Source organism: Populus euphratica, unplaced genomic scaffold, assembly GCF_000495115.2.
Source record: "Populus euphratica unplaced genomic scaffold, PopEup_1.0 scaffold123.1, whole genome shotgun sequence".
Taxonomy (NCBI): domain Eukaryota; kingdom Viridiplantae; phylum Streptophyta; class Magnoliopsida; order Malpighiales; family Salicaceae; genus Populus; species Populus euphratica.
The window spans coordinates 848,062-857,267 of record NW_011499924.1 but is presented as its reverse complement, the minus strand read 5'-3'; the positions used below and the strand labels follow the sequence as shown (position 1 = coordinate 857,267).

Sequence of the window (9,206 nt, the reverse complement as noted above, 5' to 3'; positions counted from 1 at the left end):
TATTTTCATAAATATCGTGCTATATGCATTATTGCAGACTGCTGGGAAAATGGAGGATCCCGCTTTCTCAATGGTGCGTGCAACCATAGCAATGCAGTCAAAAGGAAATACTGAAAATAGGAGATCTCTTTGCACTTTCTTTCTTTCTTTGAAATTAAAACAGTACTGGGATGCAAGGTTGTTGATTAGGAATATACATATAAAAAACGGGTATTAAACAAATTAAAATCCAGCTTAATCATGATCATCTCTCTCAATGGCAAGCATTCCTTTGCAATGTTGAACGCCCATCCTAGTTTTCACATTAGAATAGTGAAAGCCACTAATTAGGTTTCAATTGAAATGACCCCACCAACCAAAAAAGAAAGAAAAAAGAAAAAAAAGAAGAAGCAACTTTTACAAAACACTTATTAAGTTGAAACTTAAATTTTATATATACCATCGACTTCAAGTTTTTTCCTCTGGATTAGAGGAGGAATGAAGATGCTTTAAAACACTGAATAGCTTGAGTATTCATTTATAATAATATATTTAAAAAAATTATATTTTTTTAATAAAAAAATTATTTAACCTGCAGTTAAAACATGAATCAGTAAAACAGTAAGCAAATTATTTTAAATCCACAGCTAAACTTTTTCTAATTTTGATTTTTTTTCTCTCCAAATTTTGTGCTAGAAAGTCTCGATTGATCGTAGATCTATAGGTAAATTAAGGTTTTGAGTTTAATCTTTGGCAAATATTGAAATTAAAGTTTTGAGATCAGACATTCCAATTCCCACGTGTAGGTTCTGTGTTAACGATAATTTAAACGTGGGCATGCCCTCTCAAGAATTCAATACCTAAAGTTTTGATACATACACGAAGGATATTTTTAATGGTAGATAATATATATTAGTATACAAATATCAAAGTTTTAATATATAAATAGCACCACTGATAACATTACTATCTTTTTTTTTAGAAGAATTAAATAAAAAGGAATGTATGGCTATTTTAAATATTAGCATGCATTCCTTCTACTCTTGTATGTGTATTGCTCAAGCAATGATGCAAGGTACATGAGGGATGCTGTATCATCATCCACCAACAAAATGCTGAGCCCTCGAGCGAAATTAGGAATGCAGCTGCTCGGTAATCCCACCACTTCCGTTTCAGTGGAAAAGAAACAAAAATAAAATAAAGATCTAAACTAATTAGAAATCAACAAAAATGAAATGAAGAACAGTATATATATAACCAACAAGAAGAGAAAGAAAATTGCCGCTGAGAAAAGGAAACAGTTATCCTTTTCTTCTTTTAATTACTTCCTCTTCTTCTTCTTTTCACCTCCAGCAAAGAGGACTACCGTAGTTTTGATAACTCAGCAGAGAACAGAAGAGATCAGGATGGAGGGAGGAAGTATAGATGAGGGTGAAGCTAAAGAAGCTCCAACCAGATGGCCATACTGAGAGAAATTGAGAGAGAGAGAGAGATTTAAATGGAGGAAGCGATTGGTCTGTGGGGCTACCTCTCTAAGTAGCCAATGATCACCCTCCACTTACCAAAAAAAACCCCAGTGTCCTTGGAAGATAAAAAACAGTCAACAGTCTTTTGTTTGACTGTGGTAATTACATGCCCATGTATTTGAAGATTTTCTATGGCAATGGACTCCTTTTCTTTCATGAGGCCTTGCCTTTTTTGACTCCTTAATTACTTGTTCCCCTTCTCTCTCTTTCTTTTCCCCTCTGTTTTTTTTTTAAATTATTATTTTAAATTATTATTAATTTTATCAGACGACGAGGGTTGTTCCATGTTCTCAAATTAAAAATTACAGGATTTATCCTGAATTTAAGAATGGTTGTCACATGTCATGGTAAGCGTTCATGGCAAGTTCCGTAACTGGTTCAATTGGTTTGCTTAACGGTAAAATATTTCAACTTAATTTATCATTTTTCATTTGGGATTCCTCAATGATGATAAAATTCTCGAGAATTTTAACCAAAATCACATCCCTTAAACTTCATCTAAAATTTCTCCACGCCTACATGAAAAATCTGAAACCGAATCAAGAAATCTTTAAGATGGATGTGAAGGTATTTCTTCACGTTCCCTTCCCACCGTAACTCGGTCTCTTGAGATAACTCGATCTTCTGAGGGGGAGCCACTTGATGAAACAAAGCCAACACGAGAAGTCACTTCTACTTTCATTGGTATTTTAAGCATTATATTAAAAAAAAAAAAAACAGAAGAGAAGGTGGTATTACGTATTCCTACTTATAGAATACTATTTATTATAATAGTATTTTGTTTTAGTCTTCTTTTTTTTTAATTTTAATTATATATTTTAATATTACATTTACAAGAAATTGAGTTTTTTTAATTTAATTTTTATGAGATTATATCAATATTATAACCTGAATGAAAATTTGACCAGTTATTGATTAAGAATTAGATCTCGTGATTTGTTTCAATCTATTTTCTATAAGGTTATTCTCATTTTATGACTCTTATTACTGGTTTGACTAGCTAACCTAAACTGATTTAAGTTGTTTTTATTTTTTTTAATTAAAATTTTTTCAATTTCATATTTCAACACCGAGTTGATTAAGAATTAAATTTTATAATTTATTTTATTTATTTTCTATTGGGTTATTCCAATATCATGACCTAAATCGCAAGTTTGACATATTAAACCGAGTTAACTCAAATTATTTTTTATATTTTTTAATTTTATTCCTTAATATTAATTTTATTTTGAGTCAAACTATATATTTATTAATTATTTGAATTATTTTTGGACCCATTAAATTGAACAGGTCATATTGAATTAATACCCATATAATTTTAAAAAAATTCTACTAGAAATAATATTAACAATATCTAAATATTTTTTTTTTACATAAAAAAATATTTGACTCACAGTATCAAATATCAAATTCTAGACTCAAAGAAACTATAATCCTAGAATCTTGGTTTGCCAAAGCTTTATTAGGTCATCTAGTTTGAATATTTTTATAAACCGAATGTTTAGTTTTCATGTAAAAAAAACTTCCTTTAGCATCGCAAGCTGTTCTATTTTCAAACCTAATGTAGCCATTACATAACATTTACTTACTGTTTTAAAATATAAATGATAAAGATAGTGAGAACATAAGAGATAATATAAAAAAAATACAAAGAAAAAATTATATTGATAATAATATATAAAATAAAGTGATTATCTCTATATTTTATTTAATCAATAATAAAAAAATATATAAAAATTATTTTACTTTATTTATGAATTATTGGAAACTTTTATATTTTTTAAAAAATAATTAGATTTAATTTTTTTAACTTTAATTTACATTAACTATCAAAGTTAATAATAATATATAATTCTAGTTTAAAAACCTCAATCAAAATGGTGGAATGCCTTAAGATACAAAAAACTCATATCTGGATCAATCCCAATATTTTAAAAAAATAAAGGAGAAATTAATAAAAAATTTATTGATTTATTTAAAAAATAATTAAAACTATTTCAGATAAAAAAATTTATTGATTTATTTAAAAAATAATTAAAATAATATTTTTTTAATATCTATTTTTTTTAAAAAAATCAAGATTGATTCTCATGACTTAGTGACCGAGACTTTATTTTATATTAATATCTAAATTGAATTTAAAACTATAATAATAATTATTTTTATTTTTATATGTCTTAGTTTGACAAATTTAAAATTAAAAGTTTTTTACATAAATAGTTTAGAAGTAAAAAATAATAAGTATTGTCTCTAAAAACATATCATCTCTATAATTTATATTTTAAAAATATAAAAATTTACTTCATAATTATTTAAAATATATTTATTTTTATATTTTTATCTTAATTTTTTAAATCAAACACATTTTTATCTCCTCTTTTACCTTTTAATATTATAAAAATAACCACACTCTATCTTGTACTTTTAAGGGGAAAAAAAGAAAAAAGAAAAAAGAAAAAAGAAAAAAGAAAAGACTATCAGCAACATTGGAAATCATTTTTTATTTTCATCGAAAGGAGATGTATAAAGTTGACAATAAGAAAAATAGCAGAAAAATATTCTTAATTCAAAACAAAAGTAAAGGTGCGTGCATAAAGCAATTATGCTACGGAACGGATAATGAGCTCTGTTAATGTTGAATGAATACAAATAGGCCAGTCCAATTCTGTTGAGTGGAGCCCATTAAGATTGCAAGCAGCCCGAATTAAATTGACCAAACCCAGCCCAAAGTTTATCCAGTAAACCGCCTAAGCACGCGGCTGTCACCAAGTCAAATTTCCGTGTCCATCCATCCTCATCATTGTCACTCCCTGTAAAACCACTCAAATCAAACCAAAACTAGAATCCTAACTTGGCCGTTGGGCAGGAAAGAGCTTTTTGATTTTGAGTATTACTACCTATGGCACGTCTCTGTCGTTCCAAATTCTGATTTTAAAGCTTAAACGAATAGCTAGGGTTTCTTTAGCTCTAATAATTTTTCATTTGTTTGAAATTGCAGGCTGATTCCGTTGAAGATCTTGATTCTCTATTTGATTACCGTCGCGTGCAGCCTATCGCAATCCTTGATGGTTTCTTCTAAATACTCTCTACCTTCGTTTCTTTCTTTAATTCCCTATTTGGTTGATTAATGGTAGAAAGAAAGCTGAATTTGGCTTGGGTTTTTCTATGGCAGAGGACGACGACGACGACGAATATGATAAGCCACCAGTTCCTTCTCCTAAAAAAAGGAAGATTTCCAATCATAACGTGGAGGTTTTTTTCCTTCTCATCTCTTCTTTTTCGACATTGTCAGTTATGTGTGTTTTGATTAGAGAAATTGAGTGAAGATGGTGTGCCTTTCTATTCTTTATATATATATATATTAGATTGTTGGCGGTGATCGTGAAGCAAGCCAAGTGACTAATGACGATGAGGATTGGCTACTTCCTCCTCCTAAGGACTCCAGTGAGTCCCCGAAGCAGATTGATGAGGACTCAACTATTAAAGAGCTGAGGTATGAGTTTCATTGTTTATTTAAAGAGTTTGATTTGTTTGTTTAATTTTAAATGTTAAATATATTTCCTTGTTGATTTATAATCTTTCCCGTGTTTGATTTCTGCCCTCACAAATGCCACTGTAACTTGTAAAGCGTGTTAAATAGATCTTTCTGTTTTAAATAATTTCATGTTTAAGAGTTGTGTGTTCTGGTTCATGATTGTTTGTTGTTAACTATTAAAGGGAAACAAAAATTGCTGAACAATTTATGACAACTCTAGATCATTTAGAGATTAGATCTGTAGAGGCATTTAGTGGCGCTGAGTTAGGGAGAGCTCACTTTAATTGATTGGTGATTGGTGAACACACACATAACATACACACGGGTGCATGATAAGCATGCTGTGAATGCTACTTTGATACCAAGGTTTAGTTCTCAGTGTTTTCTGGTGGCAATGTTATTTCTATCTTCTGAGAGCATGCTGCACTTAGATTTACTTAAATTTGCATTCACAAGGTATGTGCAATTGACTTTTATGGCATTGTGAGAGAATGCCAAAGAGAATACATTTGCAATGACAGATCACTATTATGAAATTGAGAAAATCGAATCTTGCCTGTTCTTGACTTTTTTATGGTTCGTTAATTTTCAATTTAGTCTGTGTAGTTAATTAAGATTTACTACATGAGAAATTAATGATAGAAATTATTTTTTTATAGCAATTGCAACTTCTATTGGCATTAAATTTAATCCCTTTGTTCAATCTATTGGCATGCCATACTATCGTTTATATTAGTTCTGAACTGAGCGTGATCATGTCCTTGATGGAGATGTGCAACAGCATTTTTTTTCATTTATCTGGGTTTGGCCATTTAGTTCATTTCATTCGTTGCTCATGGTTTTTCAGATGAAACTCAATATTTCAATTTTCTAATGTTTAAAACCAAGACAACCAAAATTCATATAAAAAGAAGAAAATAACCAAACTGAACAATTTTTTTTTTTTGTTCTTTTTGGTATCTAACATGATTTCCTGGAATGGTGATGACTAATAATAATTCAAATATAATCTCAGGTCTGCAACAGCAACCTTTACCAACAACTAAAATTGAGCTTCTCTTCTCACAGCTTGTAATAGCGCAAATTTTAGGTTAGAGAACCAAGTATTCAATTCTCTCTATTTGTTCTAGTGACATGGACCTTGTTCATAAGGGTGGGAAAACAAGGAAGATTTTGAAAAACTTACTGTTAGAAAAGGCAATCAATTTTAGCCATTAGCGATGCCAGTTATTAGGCCTCTGATTTCATGTGGAAAAAAAGGCCACTGGTATAGCGGCAGCCCAATTTTGGTGATGCCCTGTTAAACACTTTTGGCTTCCTTTGAGTTCATATTTTTCATGCACTCCCACTACATTATTGATCTCCAACAACTCACATGAAAGCCATCTTTAAATTTTCAGACCATTGTACCATGTACTCATCCTGAGCAATTTGAAACTTCCTCTATTTATTTACACATCACAATTTCAAACTTATTTGTAATGGAATAAGATTTTCATGTATCCTGTCATCTTTTTGTCTTTTTTTTTATGTAACTACAATATTTGAAATCACGCATTCACTGGTCTTTAAATTATTGCAATGGCTGTTATTTCAAGCTTATCACCTGTTCTTTTATGGAAAGCCCACTCCACAGACAAGTTTTTGCCCTTCCTCTTTTCTTTCATTCTTTTCAAAATTTTACATTTTTCTTAGCTCCCTTATTGGCACCCACCTCACTTTTCCACCAAATTTGTTGATTTTTATAATTTCACATAGATCAAGATTGATGCTTGAAATATTTACTTCAAAAGCTAATATCAAGGCAGTTGTTTTGTGAAGATTTGAGGTGAATATCTCCTTTTTTTTCTTTTTTACTATTATGAAATTTAAGCAATACTCAAATTAAGCTTCCTCCTACTCATGGCTGTATAATCTCCTCAGTTGATAACTTGATAAGTTGTGAAAGTTTTTTGTTAACATCTAGTGTTCCCATTTTATATGAACCTTTGGTTTAGAATTTATTTCAACCACACATGTAGGTTAAGGAAGCAGGAACTAAAAGCTTTGACAAGTAAAGAGTGTTTGTTTCAATATCTGGAGTCACCAAAAAGACAAAGTGATTCAGTGCAGGCTGATCTGGAGTCTGGGGCCGAGCAACCATCAAAGTCTGATCATGAAAGAGCTAAAATAGTTATTTCAATTCAAGACAAGGATGAAGTCAAACAATTTCGTGTGTACAAGGTATATATATCTAAAGTTTGAGCTTTGTTTATAAAACTGATTGTTTCATGTAGCCACGATAAAATTATTCATGCAAACCCCAGAATAAAATGGAGAGTGCATGATAAGATTATTAACTTATCTAAATTTGATGGTAGGAAATAACAGAAAAAAAAAACATTTATGGACATCCCCTTGTGGGAAGTTGTCAAGTGACATCTACAGTGCATGACACCTGGAAGATTTAAAGGCAAATATGCAACTAGAGTTTCCATGAACCTCAAAAGAAAACCAGTGATGAACAGCAGTGTCAATGTCGAGGTGAAACATAAGATGCTAGTGTTGGAAGGGGTAAACTTTGTAGTGTATTAGCATTTTCTATTAGTGCCTTGCTTGCTGAGTCTTACATGTACAAAATCATCTTTGCTCTTGGATATTCCTCTGCCCCGTTTCTAATGAATGACATTGAATTTCTTTTGTAGCTTGAAGCTTGGGTTAGGATATTGTCATCTCAAACACATTTCTCATGCAAAGACCTTCAATTTTAATTAAGGTTTTCAACAGATCATTTGGAAAGTCATCACTGGTCATTTTACATAGACTTTGTTTTGTGTAAGATGCTGGCCTCAATTATTCATTAATTTAGGAGTGCACCTGCCCTTGTTGATGAAGTCATCGTAATTATCATTCTGGATATTTTAACAAAATCCTTTTCTATGTGTCCTTTGTTATGTATGCTTTTTGTATGTTACAAGTGGTGAAACATGTATAATCAATGGTATAAACTACGCTTGAAGTTCACTATTTTGACAGGATGAAAAGTTCGAGCGGCTCTTCAAACGGTATGCTGATAAAGTTAAGCTCGGAATTGAGAGCCTAGTTTTTATGTTTGATGGGGACAAAATCAATCTGACGGCCACCCCTGATAGTCTTGGAATGGACGATGAGGACATTATTGAAGTGCTTGCCAAGAAAAGCTGACTAACATGCCTCCTTATGAAATTTTGATATGTAATTGTGAGTTATCAATACTTTTGTTTGGGTTAAAGCATGGAATTTTTACGTTTGTGAATACCAAAACACTTATTTTTGGGGTTTGTTGGGATGATACAGCAAACTCTACTGTATGCTTGTATTAAAATTGATTAGAACTATTAGAGAGAAAATTGGTGTTTCTAATAGTAGCGAGGCTTGTAACTGCTACAATCGAGCTTGTAAATGACTGGCTAGATTGAGTTTGTAGATGTTCAATGAATGAATGATTGCTTTCCTATGCTCTCTCTCTCTCTCTCTCTCTCTCTTAGAATATGGTGCTTTCCTTGCCTGCAGCATATCCTTGCTTTGTCTGTGCACTATATTGCAGCTTATTGTTTCTTCGCTTTAACAGCTCAATTGTTCAGAATTCTTGCTATAAAATGTTTCGAAGGTTCAGTTTGTTTACGGTGGTTGACTGTGTTATTGGTAAGAAGCCATAAAAGAATTTTTTTTTCTAGTTTTGATTATACATCGTTTTATTTTTTATTTTTTATATATCATTCCTTTTCTAAAAAAATAAAATAAAAAGTTTAGTGTGAAAGGCATCCATAATTATTTCAGGTGTAAAATACGTGTAATTTAGTCCCAACTAATTTTTATAATTTTTTTTATAAACAAGTTATGTGCTAAACATATCTTGTTATAATTTTATTTTTTATTTAATGTTTAAATTAGTGTGTAATATATTTAAAATTAATATTTAAAAATGAAAAACCACATTCTGAAAAATCTATGTTCGTCCATCAAAAACCTGACCAAATACCCTCTTTGTTTTTTTTTTCCTTAAACTTTTGTTTAGCATTATGTCATAATAAGGCCATTTCTCTCTCTTTTTTTTTTTTTTCCTTCAACTTTTGTTTAGCATTATGTCATAATAATATATATTTTTTTAAAATAGTTTTAAATTATTTTGATATATTAATATTAAA

At 30.5% G+C, this 9,206-nt stretch overlaps 1 protein-coding gene across 2 annotated transcripts; it reads left to right on the top strand.

Annotated features, from left to right (window-relative positions):
- Nucleotides 1-4,267: 4,267 nt before the first annotated feature.
- On the top strand, nt 4,268-8,739 carry LOC105135526 (Ubiquitin-like superfamily protein). 2 transcript variants are annotated; one of them, XM_011040433.1, is made up of 7 exons: nt 4,268-4,407; nt 4,504-4,573; nt 4,678-4,757; nt 4,871-4,998; nt 7,062-7,263; nt 7,725-7,795; nt 8,056-8,145. In XM_011040433.1, exons 1-6 carry the CDS (start codon nt 4,405-4,407, stop codon nt 7,788-7,790), a joined length of 549 nt encoding a protein of 182 aa, XP_011038735.1. In that variant the 5' UTR covers nt 4,268-4,404; the 3' UTR covers nt 7,791-7,795; nt 8,056-8,145. The 2 variants fall into 2 exon arrangements, with proteins under 2 accessions (XP_011038735.1, XP_011038734.1); XM_011040432.1 differs by lacking the exon at nt 7,725-7,795 and adding an exon at nt 8,617-8,739 and having other exon boundaries at nt 4,270-4,407; nt 8,056-8,269.
- The last annotated feature ends 467 nt before the right edge of the window (nt 8,740-9,206 follow it).

Excerpts from the sequence above, each read along its gene's own strand:
- LOC105135526 (XM_011040432.1), top strand. Across the intron at positions 4,999-7,061 it reads TCAACTATTAAAGAGCTGAG|GTTAAGGAAGCAGGAACTAA; the intron begins GTATGAGTTTCA and ends CCACACATGTAG. Across the intron at positions 7,264-8,055 it reads AACAATTTCGTGTGTACAAG|GATGAAAAGTTCGAGCGGCT; the intron begins GTATATATATCT and ends CTATTTTGACAG.